The 21,662-nt window shown below is 51.2% G+C and overlaps 2 protein-coding genes across 3 annotated transcripts; both read right to left on the minus strand.

Annotated features, from left to right (window-relative positions):
- Nucleotides 1-130: 130 nt before the first annotated feature.
- Nucleotides 131-8,122, minus strand: HMBS (hydroxymethylbilane synthase). Of its 2 annotated transcripts, none has more exons than XM_028158424.2 (14): nucleotides 7,927-8,122; nucleotides 5,205-5,258; nucleotides 4,799-4,871; nucleotides 4,153-4,202; nucleotides 4,011-4,066; nucleotides 3,590-3,667; nucleotides 3,306-3,383; nucleotides 3,110-3,185; nucleotides 1,684-1,797; nucleotides 1,403-1,441; nucleotides 1,099-1,218; nucleotides 812-865; nucleotides 591-677; nucleotides 131-498 (listed from the first exon to the last, which is right to left on the minus strand). In XM_028158424.2, the coding sequence occupies exons 1-14, from the start codon at nucleotides 7,957-7,959 to the stop codon at nucleotides 325-327; spliced, it is 1,086 nt and encodes a 361-aa protein (XP_028014225.1). In that variant the 5' UTR covers nucleotides 7,960-8,122; the 3' UTR covers nucleotides 131-324. The 2 variants fall into 2 exon arrangements, with proteins under 2 accessions (XP_028014225.1, XP_054580747.1); XM_054724772.1 differs by lacking the exon at nucleotides 7,927-8,122 and adding an exon at nucleotides 5,777-5,796.
- Nucleotides 8,123-8,715: 593 nt separating this feature from the next.
- On the minus strand, nucleotides 8,716-19,821 carry VPS11 (VPS11 core subunit of CORVET and HOPS complexes). Its single transcript, XM_008150083.3, has 16 exons — nucleotides 19,568-19,821; nucleotides 18,865-19,013; nucleotides 18,631-18,766; nucleotides 18,158-18,321; nucleotides 17,331-17,578; nucleotides 16,208-16,409; nucleotides 15,098-15,249; nucleotides 14,110-14,296; nucleotides 13,487-13,633; nucleotides 12,952-13,140; nucleotides 12,686-12,847; nucleotides 12,320-12,459; nucleotides 12,030-12,232; nucleotides 11,731-11,902; nucleotides 9,478-9,700; nucleotides 8,716-9,368 (listed from the first exon to the last, which is right to left on the minus strand). Exons 1-16 carry the CDS (start codon nucleotides 19,752-19,754, stop codon nucleotides 9,207-9,209), a joined length of 2,823 nt encoding a protein of 940 aa, XP_008148305.1. The 5' UTR covers nucleotides 19,755-19,821; the 3' UTR covers nucleotides 8,716-9,206.
- Between the last annotated feature and the right edge of the window lie 1,841 nt (nucleotides 19,822-21,662).

Genomic DNA, 21,662 nt, shown 5'->3' on the forward strand with positions numbered 1-21,662 from the left:
TTCGAGGTGAAATGAGAACCATTGAGGCAGAAACAAGGAGAGTTCCAGAAGCGCTTTGGACAATCCCCAGCCTCTGAAGGAGTAAAGGGTTTTGTGTGTCCTCTTCCCTGCAAGCCCACCAAAACAAAGGCACCTTCAGAGCTGGTTTATTAGCAGAGTTGATTACATTCCAAAGGCTCGGGCTCTGCAGAGATGAAGCCCCAGCTACTGAGCAGGCACGGCAGTCCCTGGAAGTCTGGCCCTGCGGCTCAGGCCCCAGGAGGCGTGGAGGAGGCCCCGAGGACGGGTGCAGGCACTGGGCAGCAGCCGCCCACCACAGACCAGTCAGTGGGCATCGTTAAGCTGCCGTGCGACGTCCAAGATGTTCTTGGCTCCTTTGTTGAGCAACAAGTTGGCCAGGCTGGTGCCCAGGTTCTCAGCAGCCAGCTGGGCTACTCGTGGAATGTTCTGGGCAGTGATGCCTACCAACTGTGGGTCATCTTCAGGGCCATCTTCATGCTGGGTGAGGGAAGGATGGAGGGTTCGGTGAGCACCCAAGGGGAGAGGAGGCGGGCTTGTTTCTTACCCTTCCCTCCCCCTCGCCTTAGCACCTGGGCAGGGACGTGGATGGTGGCCTGCATGGTCTCTTGCATGCCCTCCGAGCCATCCAGACTCCAGACTCCTCCAGTCAGGTACAGCTGGGAAAGAAAACCGGTGCCTCAGCATATCCTGAGGAAACCGCTTAGAATTCGGGGTTCTTCTTACTGGCAAGGTGGGATGCGCAGGGAGAAATGCCAGTCCTTCCCTACCCTTCCACCCCTTCCCTGCTTACTTGTCCATCCTTAATAGCTGTGTGCACTGCTACGGGTACGCTGCAGCCTCCTTCCTGCAGGAAGAAGGTCTCCTGTGAACCCCAAAGACCCTTAACTACCCTGTGCCCAGAGCCCAGAAATTCACAGGCCTGTGAGGATGTAACAAACGGGGGCTAAGAGCCCAGACCTGGGTCCTTCATACACAACATTCAAGAATGAGTTACCACTGAGTACAGAGCATCCATGTGACAGTCTCCCCACCACCCTCCCAGCTCCTGTCCTGCCACAGGTGGAACATGGGTCCTACCAGGTGCTTTAGGAAGGCTCGTTCGGCAATGCAGCAAAGCAGGGTCTCAGGATCGTGCAACATGCCCACCAGGTCCAGCATGTCCTGGTCCTTGGCTCGCACTTCCACGCCCAGGGCCCCCTGAAGGAAGAACAGCCTAAGACATCAGACCCAATCTTTCCCCAACCAATGGAGCTAAAGGTGGGACCCAGCCGGCCTTCAACCGCTCCCCAAGGCCTTTTGCTAGAGTAGCCTTCCAAGGCCTGCCCTCACTGGGAATTTGGATGCACATGGTTGTACAACCAGCTCCTTGGGCAAAGCATACCTGACCCACAGCGTACATGCAATCCTCGGGGTGCAGGATCTGTGGGGGAAGAACAGGCAGAAGTATACAGACAGGGTGACATACAGCAGTGAGGGGGGCTCCCTATCAGACAGAAAGCCTGGACAGGCAAAGGAGGGCGTCCCCTCTGATTCCCAATCTTCCCAGCCCTGAAACTTCTTTCCAGGTTCCAGTGTTGGAAGCAGGGTGTTCAAGAAGAGCCTTAGCTACCACTCGATACAGGCAGGGGATAGAGGGACTGGGCGGGGAGGGGATGGCCCCACCTGCCCCACGCGGTTCTGCCAGCCCATGCGCTGTAAGCCCGCTGCAGCCAGGATGATGGCACTGAACTCCTGCAGCTCGTCCAGCTTCTGAAGCCTGGTGTTGAGGTTTCCCCGCTGCGGAGCTGCTAAGGACCATGCGCATGTTCTCTGCCTGACACTTTCCAGCTGCCTAACTTTTTAAAACATTAAATCTTTATTGTTGAAAGTATTACATATGTCCCCTATCTCCCCCGCCTGATCCCTTCTAGGCACCCCCCTCCCCGGGCCTTCACCACACTATTGTCTGTGTCCATGGGTTATGCATAGATGCATACAAGGCTGATCTCTTCCCACCCCCACCTTCCCTCTGAGATTCCACAGTCTGTTCCATGCTTCCATGGCTCTGGATCTACACTGAGTGGCCAGATGATGATGATCTCTGAACGCATAGTAATCTGGCCACTCAGTGTATTTGTATCTCAAATGGGCACCAAAAGTATTCTAGGCTTTTGCTGGAGATCAACCACCTATTTGCCCTGAGCTTTCTATCAGCCAGTGCAAAGGGGAACACTGATCAGGTGCACGATTTATAGTCTTTGATATCAAATAAATGAGGTACTCAAGTACACTGAGTGGCCAGATTATTATACATTCAGAGATCAGTGAATTTTGTTCATTAGATTCCACATGTGAGAGAAGATTCCTCATGGAATCTCTCCATGAGTGAGATCATGTGACACCTGTCTCTGCCTGGCCTATTTTGTTTTCTAGCTGGCCAACTTCTCATCTTTTGGTTCTTAGCTTAATGGAGGCAGCTGACAGCTCATACTGCATGCCAGATACTATTCTAAAGTGCTCTGTACATACGCCCACTCATTTAGTTTTCACAGAAAGTCTGAGGTTTTATTAGTGTCTACATTTTACAAATGAGGAAAATGACAGGGAGGGCAAATAAATTAAATTGCCCAAGATTACAAAGATCTCTCAGAAGCCTTCCTTGCCCCCAAAATCTGTGTTTAGATGTTCCAGTTAGAAGCTTCCACAGAATTCCCTAATTTGCACATTAGAGCACTTAGCACATACCATTTTAGTTTTATAAAATATACTACATATTCATTGTAAAAATCAAAACAATACAGAACATAAAAATGGAAGTGCCCCCCCCCCCCCCCCGCGCGCCCGCGCCCCCCCCCCCCCCCGCAGCAATCACTGTTCAGTCTCACTGTATTATCAATGCCTGTTTGTCTCCCCAACCAAACTGTAAATTCTGCGCAGGGGCAATGCTGACGTGAAAGGGTTGTGAGTGGATGAATGGGAGGACAGACGATCCACTGCCCCATGGTCCACCTCCTCTGGAAGTCCCTTCCATTTTAGGGACTCAGGCCCTCTGGACCTGGCCCTCCACCTGGCCGGCCCGCTGGGGCCCCGCCCTCCTCTAAAAGGATACGATACTCTTGAACTGTAGATGTGGGAACTTCCTCTGCAGCTGGGCCGCTCTCCGCAGGGAGCTGGTTCCCACCACACTGCTCAGAGACAGGGCTGAGAGTGAGATGCAACCCCAGGCAGGCGCTGTTCCTTTCCTCCTCCCCGTCCTCCAGCTTCTGTGCATATTCCACCAAGATGCCTAGCCAGGCCCCACTCACCTCTTCTCTGGCAAGGTCTCTAGGGTCTTCCCAACAAATTTTGGGTGAAAGACAACAGCATCATAGGGGTTCTCTCGCCTAGGGGTGGAGGGAGGTTCAGGTCATATCCAGTTTCTCCTGACAGCCACTAACTGGCATTTTCGGAGTTTTTCTGCCATGCTTACTACCTCAGGGCAAGGGAGACAGCTCTAGAGGAGAGGGCCAAGTCCCAAAGGGAAAAGCCAGGTTAACTCCCTGCTCACCCTGCCCCTCCCCAGCCCAGCCCAGACGCAGAGGACACTTACTTGCAGACAGCTCCAATGGTGAAGCCTGGAGGAAGCACAGTGGGCAGGTCCTTCAGGGAGTGAACGACCAGGTCCACTCTAGAGAGGTGGGATGGGGGCAAGGAGAAGGGTCCAGGCAGCAGCCTCCACCTCTTCTCCATCCATCCCGCCTCGACTTCAGTGGCCGAGCCAGGAGCAGTTCCAGAAGCAGGCCTCAGAGACCTCAGGACCCTGAGACCTTCTCCTTTTCTCCCCAACCTCTTCTCCTCCCCCCTCCCCCCCATCAATCTTGCTTGGCTCAGAATCAGGACACTCCTTTTCTGACGCCTAAAAAACACATATGCCTCCCTCTCGAGCCTATCCAGGAGTCTAAGCCCAGCAGCCCAGCTGACACCCGGTCTGCGTACAGAGGCTGGGAGGGCCCACTCTGTCTTCCACTTACTCGTTCCTCTCTAACGCGTGCTCCAGCTCCTTGGTAAACAGGCTCTTCTCTCCAATCTGCCACACGAGGAAGAGCGGAAGAATGAATCTCTTAGAAGAAGGAAAGAGGAGGGGACAAGGGTCGGGTGGGCGGGCATTATTACCTTAGAGAGCGCAGTATCAAGAATCTTGTCCCCAGTGGTGGACATAGCAACTGAGGAGAGAGTCAATCGGTCACTCATTGATCAGTCTTCACTGAGCCCCGCTAACCCCAGCACTGTGTCAAGACTCCGGGTAGACACAGGGCACACAAGCCCCAGCTCCAGCCCTCGGAATGTACAATCTAGCAGGAAGATCAGACACCCCCACGAAAGACCCAAGCCCTGGCCGGTGTGGCTCAGTGGATAGAGCATCGGCCTGGGGACTGAAGGGTCCCAGGTTCGGTTCCGGTCAAGGGCATGTACCTCGGTTGCAGGTTCCTTGGCCCTGGTTGGGGTGTGTGCAGGAGGCAACCAATCGATGTCTCTCTCTCACACTGATGTTTCTGTCTCTCCCTCTCCCTTCCACTCTCTGAAATAAATAGAAGAATATCCTTGGGTGAGGATTAACTAATTAAATAAATAAATAGGCTCGATGCAGAAGACATTAAATGCCAGGCTAGTCCAGGTAGAGGGGCGAGGAGTCTTTCAAACTGGGAGTAGCCAATAATTCTTGGAGACAACAGGACCAGGCAAAGCTGGAAACACTGCTCTCCCCTCCAGAGTGGGTGAGGGCTTCCCATTAGCTTCCATCACTGTCCGGAAAACTCACTGATTTCAAACTGCAGGCCTGGGTTTAAGGTTTTCAGCATTGCCACCACACTGTCCGTCTGTATGCGCGCCAGCTGGGGGCAGAAATTGGCATTAGTCCTGTCCTTCCCTGGCCACTGCCCTGAGCTCAGATGCTCATAGGGTCAAGACAATCCTGAATGGATTGGAATTCAAAGGTGTTGAATGCCCACCTTGGAAGGAGAGGGGTCTGGTTTAGGAGTCCTCGGCACCCCAACAACTTCCCCAGCCCAGGGACGTTCTCTCCACAGATGCAATCTGACACTGTGCCTAAAATTTTAACACCCAGCCACCCCATTTCCTCCAGCCCTGAGTTGCTGGGCCCCCCAACTTATAATATTGTACACACAGACTCTTCCCACAAACCTCCACCCAGTACCTGCACTCACCTGGCTCTTGCGGGTACCCACGCGAATCACTCTCATCTTTGGGTTCTTTTCTTCCTGCAAAAGAAATTCCCCGGGGTCACAGTCCCTCTGTTCCTTGTGCTCCTCAACACATTGTCCGAGAAACAATCACTGGCTTGGAAGAAAGGAATCTCAGCCTCTGGCCAGCGGCCACCCAAGACCGGTCCCTTTCCTGTCCTCAGTACCTTCTGCTCTCCTCACAGACACAGACGCAGAGACCAGAAGGAAACAACAGCCGGATCTGCTGTTGCTGCACTAACCAGGGCCCTGAGTGCACAAGCCCATCCTGGCCACGGCGGGGAGTGCTGCAGAGCCAGGTGGGCAAAGCGATAAGGACCATCAGCGTGGCCACAGAGAGGGTGGGGCTGCGGCCTAGGGGCAGGGCAGCTGGGGCCACACAGGCTGAGTCACTGAGGACAAGTTCAAGCATCCACAGCGGAACAGGCACCCAGGAAGCTTCAGTGCCACCCAGATCCAAGAGCTACCCAACAGCTGCCAACTATGAAGCCCCTACTCTGATACAAATGATACACAAGGGACTGAGGTCAACAGACCTGATGTATAGTCCTGCTCAGCCTCTTGGCTGGGTGACCTTGAGCACATCATCCCTTCAGTACTTTCTTGTTCATTTATAAAATGAACAAGAGGTGTCATTCGCCTTTGATGATCTGTAAGACTAAGAGACATCACCTGGAGTGCTGCCTCTGCTTTCACCAACAAGGAGATATTGGGACATCAAAAATCAAACCAAGAACTCAAAACAGCCCTGGCCGGTGTTGCTCAGTGGATAGAGCGTCGGCCTGCAGACTCAAGGGTCCCAGGTTCGATTCCGGTCAAGGGCATGTACCTTGGTTTCGGACACATCCCCAGTAGGAGGTGTGCAGGAGGCAGCTGATCGATGTTTCTCTCTCATCGATGTTTCTAACTCTCTCTCCCTCTCCCTTCCTCTCTGTAAAAAATCAATAAAATATATTAAACACTTGCCCAAGCAAGCAGAACTGGGTTCTTCAGTCTGAGATCTTATTTCTTTCCAGATCTGACCGGTGCCACTGTAGATACTCTCAACTTTCCCTGTTCTGGGATCTTTAGCCCAGGGAGCTCTTTTGCTAGGCAGGCACCTGAGGTAGGTGACAGCTGGTTGGTCTTGGACTGCAGTATATTCCATTTCTATCTCTTCTCTAAACAACAAACACTGGCCAGCCGGCATGGCTCACTGGTTGAGCATCGACCTATGAAGCAGGTCATGGTTCGATTCCCCATCAGGGCACATGCCTGGGGTTGCGGGCTTGATCCCCAATGGGGGTTGTGCAGAGGCAGCGGATTGATGTTTCTCTCGTCATTGATGGTTCTATCTCTCTTTCCCTCTCTGAAATCAATAAAAAATATGTTAAACAAACAAAAACCAACCCTGGGGAGCCTGAGAAGTTAGGCTAGGCATGGAGTGCTAAACATGGCCACTAATTCTGGGCCACAGGAAACCACAGAAAGACATCTAAGGTCCCAGAACTGCAAGGTTCAAACAATCCCTTAAGTTCAGTGAGTCTGCACACAGCATAGTCAAGTCAAATGATTCCATCAAAACTGATTTAACATGTATACGATAGGGCTACCGCTTTTAATCCTCATGGCCACATAGCAGGTGGACAGGGCAGGAGTCTTTGGGACCATGTTGTAACAGCAAAGCCTGGCTCCGAAGGGCGAAGTGACCTGTCCAGGGTCACACCGCTCCTAATGGGCAGAGGGCTGGAGCTGGAACCCAGACCTTTCTACTCCCAGTCCAGTGCTCAGGAATGTCTGCAGTGGCAAGGAATCCTCTCCTCACGAGGAGGCTGGGCGGCGCAGATGAGCAGCTGCCGTCTCTTTCTTATCTCAGGCCGGCAGCCTCCAGCGGTCTGCAGTGTGCATCTGCACAGCCCCGAGCTCCCGCGGGGCAGCTGGGGAGTCGGAGACTCGAGGGCGCTCCCTTCCCGCCCCCAGGGTAGTGACCCAGGGGTGTATTGCAGCTTTTTTTTTTTTTAAAATATTTTTATTGATTTCAGAAAGGGAGAGGAAGAGAGACAAACATCAATGATGAGAATCATTGATCGGCTGCATGTGCCCTGACCGGGAATCCGTGACCTCCTGGTTCGGAGGTCTACGCTCAACCCCGGGGCCACACCGCCGGGCACAGCTGGGGTTTGGAGAAGGCCGAGGCTGGGTGACCGCTGGGACGGAAAAGGGAAGGAGGTGCACTTCCTGGGTGTGTGAGCGCAGTTCGGAGACTGCGGGGCGTGCTCTCTCCTCTGGATGCACGTGGAACATTTCCCAAGATGGCGGGACCCCACGGCGGCCCGGCCCGTGGGGAGGGATCCCGGGGAACGGCCCGTCTTCTCGGCCTGGGCGCTAGTATGGCGCACGAACTTTCTCGGTCTGGGCCACCTGAACCTAGACTCTCCGGCGCCAGCCCTGGAGGATCCCCACCCAGACCCCCGCAGGACGGGGACGACTCCTCCATTCTTAACCCCAGCCGCACCGCCCGCCGACTTCCTCTCCTTCCGAAGGGCGGCTCAGCTACTGGCCCTTTAAGAGTTATCGGGAGGGGCCGGGAGGGGCCAGACGGACAGTAGTTCCGACCAATAGACGACAAAGGGTGGCAACCCGAAGCCAATCACTGCTTCCCTAGTCCGGATACCGAAGTTCTTAGGGTCACGGGTTTAGGACTCACCACCGGCGCGGCCGTGTGGCTGGTGGCACACATGGCAGTGCCCGAGTAGCAGGGTCTTCGCGGAGCTCCGAACTCGGGACGCCGGCGGCACCGGCTGGCGGGCACGGGCGCCACGGAGAGCCTGCGCTCCGCCCGCAGCGCCGGCTCGGCCCGGCTTTGTCACTACCCGCGCCCGCCCTCCGAGGGGCGGTGCCTCCCCTGGGCGGGAATTAGGTTGCGACGGAGACGGGGCCCTGCGGTTCCGCCCCCACTCGGTCAAGCTGAGGCCGGGCTGCGACTTCCTGGCCCGTCTTCCGGGTTTGAAACCCAGCCTCCCACCTGCTCATTTCTACCTCCACCCCGCTGTTCTGCGCGCAGCGCTGGCCAGGGGCTGAGCACAGATCAACCCCGCTGCTCCCCTTTGCAGACCTTTTTATCCTGCTTATCGTCCGATGCTGAGTACCGGCACCAGCGGACCCTGTGAAGGCAGACTTAGGCCCAAGGCTCCTTATCGGAACCTGCCTCCCACCTAAGAATTTTGTCCAAAGAACCACAGAGCCAGCCAGACTACAGAGCAGAACTGTTTGGGGGACCTCAGTCCCGGGATCTTTTGCGGCGGTTCTTCAGTAAGCGGGACTCCACTAGATGCCACAGGCCCCGCCCACTCATGGAATGAAGTCTAACCAAGATCTTTAAGGCGGTCTGTGAGGAAGGGGTCCTTGGAGCTCTAGGAATGCAGAGGAAGAGAAGTAATTCTACAGCAAAGAATCATCCGCAAGTCCCCAGAGTAACTTTATCCACCCTGAAATCAATTGTTAGAAAAAAATTTTTAATGATTTTTTGAGAGAGGGAGGGAAACGTTAACTGACAGGCTGCCTCCTGCACACCCCCTACTAAGGAATGAACCCAAAACCAGGCACATGCCCTGAGAATCAAACCAGCAACCTTTCTGTGTATGGATGACATCCAACCCAGTCGCACCGGCCAGGGCTGAGATCGTTTATCTATAGACTCTGGGAGCAAGGACCCAAGCACCGGCTGGTGCTCCTGGACGGAGAATAAAGCAGCTATTGTCTATACTTGGAGGCTGTTGAGGTGCCCTCCCCCAGGGTTTGAATAATCAACGCTGCTCAGAAAGTTAACAGGAAAAATGGTGGGCTGGCCAAAGAGAAGGCAGGAAAAAAATCCCCTTCAGTCCTGAAGGCTATAGCATCAGATCACAGCAGAGGGCAATAGCTCTGTCTCAGTCCTGTATTCCTGCTGCTGGGCCTCCACTACCCCCCTCCCCCACCCCAGGCTGTTCAAGTGCCCCTCCTGGAGTGCACAAGCAGGTCCCGCTGCAGCCCAGACTCCAGGCTTCCGGCCAGCCTCGTGGGAGGGTCAGTGAGCAGTGTCAGCTTGTTGAAAACGCCTCGGCCGAAGTAGTCAGCAATCACGGAGAAGCTGTCGTTGGAGCACTTGAGCTGTGGGAAAGAAGAGGAGGAATCAGAACTGCAGTGCTGTTTCCTCAAGTGAGCGCCCCTGCAGTGCTCCCGCCTCTGAGTGGGTCCTCATCCAGCCACTCTTTCCAACCTGGTGCTGGAACTGATCATGGAGGTCGCGTTTCTGTTCCTGGGCCCGGATCATATCCATGACCTTCCGGTTTTCAGGGAGGCAGGTGGGGCAGTCAGCATCACTTTCCGAGTAACTCTCAAAGCAGTGTTGGTGGAAGGAGTGTCCACAGAGAAAGTGGACTGAGGGCAACTCCAAGGCACTGTTACAGATGCTGCACTTGGTCTTCTGGAAAATCTTCGGACTACAGGCAGGGAGACCAGAAAGGAGTGGCAAGCAGTGAGGGCAGGGCCAAGAGCCAGGCTGAGAGAAGGCAGCTGGAGTCCCTACGGGAGCGCTCCAGGCCCTGCTCTCCTCACCACCTAGGAAAGGTCAGAAGACAACAGTGCTGGGCCTGCAGTGCGCCTCAGTGTGTCCCAGGGAGTCCAACCACCCAGGGTACTTTTCTCTTTCAGCCTCACCATTGCCACAAAACTCTTTCAGGTCTGTTTTCAAAAAGAAATACAAAACTGCTTAATTTATATGTATATATAGTAGACATGTGACCCTTTCAGAGGCCTCTCCCAAACACCTTAGAAATTTTCTCTCTCTCTCTCTCTCTCTCTCTCACACACACACACACACACACACACAGACTCCTCACCCTACTCCCTTTCCTCAGTTTTCTTCTTTGAACTTAACACCATCTAACATACTATAACATTTTGCTTGTTTAATATGTTAACTGTCTGTCTCTACCTCTACAATGTAAACTCCACTGTGTTGTTAACAGTACTTGGGCTTGGCCAGCATGGCTGTGGTTGAGCATCTCTCCCTCTCCATCTTCCTTCCTCTCTGAAATCAATTAAAAAAATATTAAAATATATATATATAATAGTACTTGGAACATAATAGGGGCTCAGTAAATATTTGTGGGATTGTTCTCTAATACACATTTCACAATATTAAGGGCAAATAATATTTAAAGAGTTAGCATTGCCGAAACCGGCAGTGGATAGAGCATCGGCCTGTGGACTCAAGGGTCCCAGATTCGATTCCGGTCAAGGGCATGTACCTTGGTTGCGGGCACATCCCCAGTAGGGGGTGTGCAAGAGGCAGCTGATTGATGTTTCTAACTCTCTATCCCTCTCTCTTCCTCTCTGTAAAAAATCAATAAAATATATATATATCTAATCTAATAGTCAAATATGCAAATTGACCGCACCTTCGCTACACCTAACCCACGCCCACCAGCCAAGCCACGCCCACCAACCAATCAGGACGAGTATGCAAATTACCCCAACAAAGATGGCGGCTAATTTGCATATCAAGACAGCATCCAAAGAAGCCAAGAGCTGCAGAAGGGAGTAAAGCTTTGAAGAAGCAAGCAAGCCGGGGGGGGGGGGGGGGGGGGCGGAGGGAGGAGAAGGGCAGGGCGGAGGCGGGGGCGAAGGGAAACGCAGGCGGGCTGGAGGAGAAGGCGGGGCGGGTGACAAGGGCGGAGCGGAGGTGGGGCGGGGGAGAAGGGAAACGCAGGCGGGCTGGAGGAGAAGGCGAGGTGGGGGACAAGGGCGGGGCGGAGGCGGGGCGGGGGAGAAGGGAAACTCGGGCGGGCTGGAGGAGAAGGCGAGGCGGGGGACAAGGGCGGGGCGGAGGCGGGGTAGAGTGCAGCAGGAAATCCTATTGCAGGATTTTTCCTGCAACGGGAAAGCTAGTATATATATAAAAAAAAGTTAGCATTAATGTCTACTATATATACATATAAATTAAGCACTTTTGTATTTCTTTTTGAAAATATGTTCTTATTGATTTCAGAGAGAGGAAGGGAGAGGGAGAGATAGAAACATCAATGAGAGAAAAACAGTGATCGGCTGCCTCCTGCACGCCCCCTACTGGGAGTTGAGCCTGCAACCCGGGCCGGTGCCCTGACCAGGCAACCTCCTGGTCCATGGGATAATGCTCAACCAACTGAGCCACACCGGCCAGGCCCCTTTTTGTATTTTCTAAAGCAAAGTTTTTACTTCTGAATGGCTTCTAACCACACGACTTAGATGTGTGTTTAGAAAATGTAAAATATAGATAAGCAAATACAGCGAGAAAAGTACCTACACTAGATAATATCCTCCAAAGCCCAATAAATAACAATCTTTTTTGGAATTCCTCCATTAAAACATCTGCACGCATGAAATGCTCAAACACACTCCATACAATCTTTTGTCTTTGAAAAGCATTTAATGACACCTTGTGAAGGACAAGGTTATCCCTGGACTCCTCCACCTGCTCAGATGCCAGTACCTCGCCTTGAGCTCCTGGATCTCCTGGCGGATGCGGGTGGTCTCCTCTCGGTACCGCCGCACCCGGAGCTCGTCCTGTGCAATCTGCTGGCTCTGCTTCTGCAGTTTCTGGACCAGGTAGTCCCGGATGACAGATAGGGTGGCGGTGGAGTTGTGGGCCAGGGTCTGCACCACTGAGAGGGGTCCAGGAGGAAACAATAAATCAAGCAGTACCCACTGGACAGGGTTGAAGGGCTCCTGCCCCAGAGCCCTGATTTTCAGCAGTTGGCAGCTACCCACCCACCCTTTCCTCCCGAGTACCTAGAAGTGGTGGCATGAGGTTCTTGTTCTCAATATGCTTGAGCACAGCTGCCACGTACTCCTTGCAGTCCTCCTCCTTCCGGGCAAAGTAACTGAGCGCCTGTTCCCACAGAGAGGGCTCCTGCTCCCCATGGCGCTCACACACCGCGATCACCTGCCGGTACTGCTCATGCTGCATGTAGTAGTGCATCATCTGCTGATACCTATGCAAAGTCAGGCACACCTCAGGGGCTATCCCTGGAAAATTACTTGGACCCTTCCCCCTCCCCTGAAATTCCCCAAACTCTTACAGCTTCCCCTGCTCATAGAGGTGCAGGACCCCATCCTGGAAGTCGTGCATCTGGCATAGGACCAGGGCCTTGTCAAAGACGTCGCAGAAACGGCCACTCTTCAGGAGGGAGATCGCCTCTGCGTGAAGCTTCTCTTTGACCTGGGGCAGGAGAGAGAGCTGCTGGACATAAGGAAAAAACCACAAGGCCTCTTGGGGCAAGGCAAGTCAACTATCTCTTCCCCTCAGTCCAATTTCCTTCTTACTGAGGACATTTAGCCACCAATGGTGAGGTGTTATTGGTCTATAGAAGGCAGCCAAAGCAGCCACAAAAGATGGAAGAACTGTCTTTTCTCCAGTACCTCCTGCAGCTTTTACCAGGCCTCACCTGTGGATCCTTCTCATGTGCCCAGTTCTGTAGTCGTAGCTCAAGGAGCGTGTCGTAGATGCCCTGTGGTGAGTCGGGCTGCACCGCACTCATGTGCTCTAGGAAAGCTTTCAGCTCTCGTGGGTTGTTGGCAAAGATGGGGATGAACTCCTCTGAGTTGGCCTAAGATGGCAATGAGGAGAGAGGAGGCGGAGTGAGTGAGCTTGGAACCTAAGATGCCCCAAAGATGATGCCTGCTGTCCAACAGCCACTCCCCAGGGCCTCACCCTGCAGCCTGGTGACTCCCTGTCACCTTGGCCTTCAAGGCTGGGCCGATAGTTGGTACAAAGCCCCTTCAGCAACTGGGTCATCTGCTCTGGTATGTGGTGCATGAGGATCTTGCCATAGCGTTTCATGTTGCTCTCTGCCTGCTCAAAAGGCAGCTTGCCAATGTACCTAAGGGCTTCCTGGTAATTCTGTGGAGACATAAAGGGCAGAGTAAGGGCATGTTCCTGTCTCACTCACTAGGAAGCACTGTCATCATTCCAGAATGTCCTAGAGAAAGAACAGAACTTTGAGTCAAGAGTCTCCCCTACTGCCCTGACCTGTGTGCTCAGTGGTTAGAGCATCAGCCTGGGCACTGAGTTCGGAAGGCAACCAATCGATGTGTCTCTCTCACACTGATGGATGTCTGTCTGTCTGTCTCTCTCTCCCTCCCTTTCTTCCATTCTCTCTAAAAATCAATGAAAAAAAATACCCTCCGGTGAGGATTAACAAAAAACAACTCCACGAAATTGAAGGGAAAAAAAGAATCTCCCCTACCTTGATGTCCTCTAGCTGGATCTTCAAGTACCACTCATGGTGTGCATGGTTCTCGGCCAAATAGAGGGCATGGGAGTAGTAGCCAGCCTGCCGCAGCACCTTGATGGCAGTCTCCACATCAAAATGGACTTCACTCTCACTCTTTGTCTGCCAGGAACATTAGACAGCATCACTCACAGAAGAGGTTGTGGTCAGGGAAAGAGAGGAAACATGCATCTGATTCAAGACCAGATTCTTAAGATAATATAAAGCCCATGTGTTTAAAAGAGCATGCTCCCCTGCCTCTCAGGAAGTTTCTAAGGGCCGATTCCTCTGCCCCTACTACTTAGGGGGACTCCTCTGGGGACAAAGGGCTAGCCCACTACTACTTCCCTGGGCTTAGATTCCGAGGGAAGTTCTGGCATCATAAAGCAAGAAGGGAGACAGGAGAGAACCAGCAGGAAACGCTATTCCTCTTCCCGTTTATAGACCAGAGGGTCCTTTCCGGTCCCGAGTAAGGCCAGCTCTTTCCTCTCCCTGCTTCCTGCTGAAGAAGGGCAAGCCCTGGGGGAGCCACCTCGTGCTCAGAGGGGGCCTCAAGGAATTCCCGTCCTGCTCCACCACCACCCCCCAAACCCCCTCACCTTGATGAACTCCTCTAGCCTCAAGCTGTCCTTGAGCTTGGTGTAGCAGTTGAGCAACAGGGTGGTGTGGTCGGCATTGGCCAGGGACTGCCGGTGCAGGGTCTGCAGGTAGGCGGTCAGGTTGTGGATACGCTGGGCATCCAGAAACTTGCGGATCACATATGACGGTTCCAACTTTCCAATGGTTCTAGGGAGACACGCGCACAAGAAGCATCGGGATCAGTGTACTTTTCACACTCTCACACGCATAGGAATCACTTGCAGAGCTTCCTTTTAAAAGAAATAGTATTTTTTATTGATTTGAGAGAGAGGAAGGAAGAGGGATAAAGAGACAGAAACAGCGATGAGAGACACATCCATCAACTGCCTCCTGCATGTCCCACACCAAGATCGAGCCAGCAACCTGGGCATGTGCCCTGATTGGGAATCAAATCAGGGACCTCTTGGTTCATGGGTAGATGCTCAACTACTGAGCCACACCAGGCGGGCACTTGCAAATCTTAAAAGGGCTGCAGAGAGGCCTGAGAGCCTGCATTTCCAACCAAGTCCCAGGTGACATTGAGGCTGCTAGACTGTGGACGACAGGAGTAACAAGCCTCCAGAGCACTAATTCTTAAAGTTGGCTGAAAACAGGAATTCTAGAGAAGTTGGGAAAGAAGTTAGAAAGGGTCTTAAAACCCCTTATTAGGGCAGGAAATTCCAAGAATTAATACCAAGGAAAGAATGTGTGGGAGAATTAGGTAAAAATGAATATTAACAAAGGCCAAACTGTAGGTGTTTATCAGCTCAATCGCATACTGGTCATGTAGTATTTCACCCTAAACATTCCCTTTCCACATACTGTCTCCTCCCGCAAGGCATCCCAGTTTCTGCAAAACAAAAGGAAGGTTCCTGGTGGAGTCCATTCCCTCCCCCCGAGCACAGGTATGAGCCCATCTGGCTGCCTGTCTCTGCATTCAGAGCTACACCCTTAAGCACCGGGGCTGACCGGATATACTGCTGGACCGCCCCGTCATGGTTGCCCTTGCTGTAGAGATGGTCGCCGTACTGCATGAAGATCTGGGCTAATCCATCACTATCCAGGTGCTGGCTCTTGGCCAGGTTAATCGCCATCTCAAATAGGTTCTTCTTAAACAGCATCTGGAAGGAAAGAGATTAGAAAATGGGTAGATGCAGTCCTGAGGCGACACCTCCCCAGAATGAACCCACAACACACATGCCAGACAGTCCTGAAGTTCTGATCTGCCTAGATCCTAACAGGGTGAGACCTCTAAGGCTCTCTGCAGAGTGGACCCTGAAAGTGGGCTCAGGCTCCAGGCCATTACTTCCCTCTAGAGCAAGCATGTCAGACTCGAAGGCTGACACGGGCCAAATAAACAAGGTTTATGTGGCTGCAAAAAAAACTAAAGCTTCAATTTTCAAAGAAACCTAGGTTTATTTCGATAGAGACATGCTGGATACAAAGGGCTGAAATAAATGAGTCATCGTTAACATAAAATAATAGAACATTTTAATAAAAATTAAGATTTTTTTCTTGAACATTAACTTACCAGACACTGAATAACTGCACAAATTAATAAATAAAAAGCAAATAAACCTATTTTTCTTGTTCTCTGAAAGCAAAATATTTCCTGTTGCGCACACCAAACAAGTCAGTACAAAACTTATGATGTGACAATCGGCTGTTAAAATATTTGCTGCCAGTATTACTAGAGAGAAATGGTGCGCCTGCGTGTAAGGGAAATGAATGCAACACAATTATAGTCATCAGTCAGTTGTAGTTTGTTATTAATAATCATGTATTACAGGATATTGTAAAAATTAAGAAATTTTTATTAAAACGTTTCTTACATACCATTATATTGGCTGGGCAGCAAAAATATTCGTTACGGGTCGCGTGTGGCCCGTGGGCCGCGAGTTTGACACGCTTGCTCTAAAGCCTCATCCCAAGCCATTGACCTTGTATCTCTATCCCAAGGGAGCTGAGTAAGGCTATGACCCAAAGAGAAGGATACACTCTGGCTAAGGTGTCTTGGGAGCCTGTTCCTACAGCAGTATCGGGTGCCTATGGCCAGCACTGGGAACCTGGTGGCCTTGCCTCCAGTTTGGTCTGTGTGTCCTTCTCCTGCAGTGCGTGGACCCGCCCATCCCGCGTCAGCACGTACAGGGAGCCCCACTCAGCAAGCACATCCACTACATCCTCAAAGACAGCGCTATAGGCTATGAACTTGTTGCACAGGTCATAGATGTTGAGAATCTGCTTGTCGGAGCTCTGTGAATCCCTGTTGGTAAACTCTGACCTGTGGGGGAAAGAAAAAGCACCAGACATTTGTACCTTCTCTGCCTCGGCTTCCCCTTTATTTCCTTTCCAGTGGCAACTTTGATTTTTTTTATTGATTGATTGATTTTAGGGAGAGAGGAAGGGAGACAGAGAGAGAGAGACAGAAACATCAATTTGTTGTTCCACTTATTTATGCATTCATTGGTTGATTCTTGCATGTGCTGACTGGGGATCGAACCTGCAACCTTGGTGTATGAGGACGATGCTCTAACCAACTGAGCTATCCAGCCAGGGCTCCAGTGACAACTTTGGAGCTGCCCATTCCACCCAGAACAAATCACCTCTTGGCCTTCTAGCAGCTCATCCCACAACATGCAGCATTGTGCTGGCAGTCATAAGGAGAGAACATACAGATCTGATCTTACCCTGTAAGGTCCTATAACTAACACAGATAACAGATTAAAAAATTAAGTACATTTAAACACCCATTCGTTTAACAAATAATTAGCACCTGGCATATGTAAAGCATTGTGCTTAGTACTGAATGAACAGGCTAACATCTGAGGGGTTATTTCCATCATGCAGAGGACCCACCGCCCCGTCAAGGTGGCTCAGACAAAAAATTCTGGGTCCTGCACTTCCTAGAGTTTTTAATACTTAAGCCCTCCTTCCTCAATTTATTTTTACTAAAGAGTACAAAAATCAATACCAGGTCCAAAATTCTCTGAAACATTCTAGGGCATCAGGACTGCTCAACCAATGTCTGCAGCACAACACATTTTTCCGTATAAACATTGTAACTGATTCTAGGTATAAGCACAATCTACATAAAACCAAAGTAGGAGACCAGGAGACTGACAGGATCCAGGTAGTAGGGTTTTAAAATCAGGTCAATTCTGGGGATCAAGCACAGCCCTCCCCCTTTCCCTTGAGTTCTTACTTGGGAGAAACCTTCCGGTCACGGGAGACAATGACAAGGTAGCCTCTAAACCAGTGAGCAATGAGTTTATGGCCCTCAAAGGCGAAGCAAGGCCCACGTTCATCAGGCTGGTACAAGTAGACACACTCATCCCCGGCCACAATGAACTGCAGGTCCTGAGAAGGGTCGCTTAGGGCTGAGCAGCGCAGGCCACAACCGTGGGTATCCAACTCCACACGAGGGTAGTCCTTTCCAGAAACTATATAGGACTTCGCGAAGTAAGAAAGGGGTTATCAGGCACCCTCTGAGACGGCGGCATCTAAGCCTTCCCAAAGGTATCCCCATCTCCATACTAACTCTCTTTTTAATTCTCAGCCCCCTAAGACTTTCCCTGTCGCTTGCCTTCTCCATTAGCCATCACCCATCTACTAAATACATAAGCAGGGACCACACTTCCTTCTCCTGTATATACTGTCACTACCTACTACAGGAATTCTGCAAGTAAGAAAAATACAATAATATTTTACTATTTTATCAAAAGACTATTCCTGAGAGTAGGCTGTTATAAATTAGGAGCAAAGGATCCAGGGAAGTAAAGCAACTTGTCCAATGTCACTTCACAAGTTAGAAAAAAAATTCAGGTCTTTTCTTACAAGCCCAGAGTTCTTTTCCTAACTCTACCTCTTCCTACTCTCTCAAATGAAGAGAGAAGCTCAGCAAATGACTCCAGGCTATATGACGACAAGTGTAAGAATCCAGCCTCTCCTGTCAGTTCCCAAGCTAGCTCCCTAAGCAACGAGAAAGAAGCCTTTCGCACTTGCCCCTAACAGTAGAGGTCCTGGTCATACCTGAACGTTCTCTGTTGTCACAACAAACAAGTGAGTGGTCTTTCCCGCTTGGCGAAAGGCCAGTCCAGTCACAGGATAGTTGCCCTTGTGCAAAATCTGGGTCTTGCTATGCCGGTCCCGAGTGATGTCTCCTTTGTTCAAGGTAACACTGCCATCCGTGAAACCTGTACAAGAGCAGGAAACCACTTCACTGAAGCTGAAAGGTCAGGAAGCACAGAGGGGAAATGACCATTTGAAGCACTCATTAGAAGTGATGAGATTTCTCTCCATACCCAACTTCTCCAACGGTTAACATGCAGATGACAGGTACTCACTGACTCATTTTCAAAGAACAAAACTAAATCCTTTCCTATTCCAAACTCTAATATCTCAGAACAAGGTGGTCCGATGAAAACAATATGAGCCGCAGAAGCAACTCTGAAAAACATCTACAAAGAATCCTGGAGCTTTAGCTTTGCCCTCTTTCTGCTTACCGATGGCCATAAAATTGAGATTTTCATGGACAGTCAGACAGGACACAACAGTGGGCTCTGTTCCTGGGATGGCAGGGAAGATTCGAGTACAGAGTGGATTGCCACCATCTCTCTTCTCGAGGTTCCAGATTTTGACCTGTTGGCAGACCTCAGATGGATGAATGCTAATCACCCTCCAACAAACAAAACATTCCCAGACGTCTGGGTCTTTCCCGCTACCTTCCCAGGACTCACCAGGGGGTTGATGCCCTGCTCATCCTCACCGACAGATGCCAGAATGTTGTGCTGCTTCAGCTGGTACAGGTGTGTCACCCGTAGTTTGTAGGCCTGGAAGCCCGTAAGCTGGAGGGAGCGGGACAAGAACCAGACCTGACCTTCCATATGTGCAGAGCAGTCAAGGAGCCTCCTTTCCAAGGAGAGAGACTTACATTTAGGCCAGAACCCAGATAACTAACATACATGCAGCTCCTTAAATTTTCATGGACTTGTCCATCTTATCTCCTGGGCTCCCTTATCTTTAAAGGAGTCAAGAGACCAGAGTTCATAGGCAGCAATGTGAAGAACAAAGCCGCACACTCCTGGTCTCATTTACCTTGTCACCCCAATACTGGGCAGGGGAGATAGGGACACCTTACATATTCATCTCTTAAAGCCAACTTGCACCCTTTCTTTTGGTCTTAAAATAACCCTACTGCAAATTGGCATGTTATACCCTTTTACAGATAAGGAAGTTGAAGCCTGGGGAGCTTAAACGATTGCCAAGGACGACTCAGCTGGCAAGTTAGAGAATGGCCTTCCTGCCCTCAGACCACAGACGGCACCGGGCGCGCATCCACAGGAAGGGGCACGTGGCACGAACACTCCGAGGGGCCGATTCTGTCCCAGCGGGATCTCCTCAGGGATCCGAGGAGGGACGACAGCGCCAGGTGAAGGATATCTCCAAAGACAAGGCTCCCTCGGCCTGAGTCGCAGACAGTGATGCCAGGAGGGAGGCAGAGGAACTTGGAAGCAGCGGGCCCAGAGGTAAGCGCGGGCCCGGGAGCGGGCCCATCACTGCCCAGCGGTTCCTTCACCACCTCCTTGTCGAAGAAAACGAAGCGCCGCCACTGCAAGTAGGCCGCCATCTTGGCCCAAGGCCCCGGCCTCCAGTCAGAGATCACGTGAGAGGCGCCCAGAATCACATGACTCACCGCTTCCTGGAGCCTGGAGGCCCGGGCCCTCCGGAACCGAGTGAAAGCTTCCGGCTGCTGGTGAGGGGGCGGGGCCGCGGGAGGGGCGGGGCCGCGGGAGGGGCGGGGCCGCGGGAGGGGCGGGGCCGCGGGAGGGCACCCCGCCCACCACTTGAAACCCCGCCCTGGACCGATTGCGGCCTCGGACGGGAAGCTGAAATGCTTAGCGCGGCCTGCCCGGCTGGCGAGGCTCGGCGGTTGGGTGTGGACTTCGGAGCCAGGGCCGCGGTCTCAGGCCCCGCCGGGGCACATCCCCCAGCTGCGGGTCCATCCGCAGTCAGAGGCGGGAGGCGGCCAATGGGTGAGCGTCTCATCGTTGATGTGTTGACGTTTGTCTCTCTCGCTCTTCCTCTCTGAAATTAATTTTAAAAATGTATTTTAAAAGCCCAGGTATTGAGGGATCAAGATGAGGAATGTCTAGACAAAATAAATATGCAGAAACCGGTGGCGCCCTCCCCAGTGGCTCAGTGGAGTGTCCTGTACACCGAAAGGTTGCTCGTGTGATTTCCAGTGGGCACATGCCTCGGTTGGGAGTTGGATCCCGGTGGCCGGCGCACACAGGAGGCAACCAGTCACACCATCAGGCTGGTACAAGTAGGCACACTCATCCCCAGGTTTCTTCTTCTCTCTCCCCCATCCTCTCTCTCTCAAAATCAGTGAAGACATGTCCTCGGGTGAGAAAAAAAAATAGGTGGTATTTTTATACACTGATAATGAACTATCAGAAAGAGAAATTAAGAAAACTTCATTTAGCCCTAGCCGGTTTGGCTCAGTGGATAGAGCGTCGGCCTGCGGACTCAAGGGTCCCAGGTTCGATTCCAGTCAAGGGCATGTACCTTGGTTGCGGGCACATCCCCAGGAGGGGGTGTGCAGGAGGCAGCTGATCGATGTTTCTCTCATCGATGTTTCTAACTTTCTATCCCTCTCCCTTCCTCTCTGTAAGAAATCAATAAAATATATTTTTTTTAAAAAAAGAAAACCTAATTTACTCTTGCAACATACAAAATAAAGTACCTAGGAATAAGTTTAACCAAGGAGGTAAAAGACCTGTATTTGGAAAGTTATAGGACATTGAAGAAAAAAAAGAGGAAGATACAAATAAGTGGAAGCATACGCCGTGTTTATGATTGGAAAAGCTAATATCATTAAAATGTCCATACCACCCAAAGCAATCTATAAATTCAATGCAATTCCTATTAAAATACCAATGGCATATTTCACAGATGTAGAACAAGTATTCCAAAAATTTATATGGAACTAAAAATAAGCCAACCTGAATAGCCTCAGCAATCTTGAGAAAAAAGAACAAAGTTGGAGGGATCATAATTCTTGATATCAAACTATACTACAAGGCCATTAAAACAGCCTGGTACTGGCATAAGAACAAACAGATAGATCTCTTGAGACATAAATGAACTAGTATGTATGAAACTGGTTTTTCAACTGTAGAAAAAGAGAAATATTAAAAGTTTGTATCTGTCACCAGATATAGACTGTGCACCATAGCCAGTTTCTTTTTTTTTTTTAAATATATTTTATTGATTTTTTACAGAGAGGAAGAGAGAGGGATCGAGAGTTAGAAACATCGATGATAGAGAAACATCGATCACCTGCCTCCTGCACACCCCCTACTGGGGATGTGCCCGCAACCAAGGTACATGCCCTTCACCGGAATCGAACCTGGGACCTTTCAGTCCGCAGGCCGACGCTCTATCCACTGAGCCAAACCGGTTTCGGCAATAGCCAGTTTCTTATATTCATTTTTGTGTCCCTGTTATTTTTTAATATATTTTATTGATTTTT

Source organism: Eptesicus fuscus, chromosome 13 (genome assembly GCF_027574615.1).
Source record: "Eptesicus fuscus isolate TK198812 chromosome 13, DD_ASM_mEF_20220401, whole genome shotgun sequence".
Classification (NCBI taxonomy): Eukaryota; Metazoa; Chordata; class Mammalia; order Chiroptera; family Vespertilionidae; genus Eptesicus; species Eptesicus fuscus.

Coding starts and splice junctions, on each gene's coding strand:
- HMBS (XM_028158424.2), bottom strand. CDS start 7,959: ATGTGTGCCACCAGCCACACGGCCGCGCCGGTG. Junction 3,668..4,010: donor CACGCGTTAGAGAGGAACGA/GTAAGTGGAAGA, acceptor CCACCTCTCTAG/AGTGGACCTGGTCGTTCACT. Junction 3,186..3,305: donor GAGACCTTGCCAGAGAAGAG/GTGAGTGGGGCC, acceptor GTCTCTGAGCAG/TGTGGTGGGAACCAGCTCCC.
- VPS11 (XM_008150083.3), bottom strand. CDS start 19,754: ATGGCGGCCTACTTGCAGTGGCGGCGCTTCGTTTTCTTCGACAAGGAG. Junction 18,767..18,864: donor AGCAGGGCATCAACCCCCTG/GTGAGTCCTGGG, acceptor GTCTGCCAACAG/GTCAAAATCTGGAACCTCGA. Junction 12,233..12,319: donor CTCTATGAGCAGGGGAAGCT/GTAAGAGTTTGG, acceptor GACTTTGCATAG/GTATCAGCAGATGATGCACT.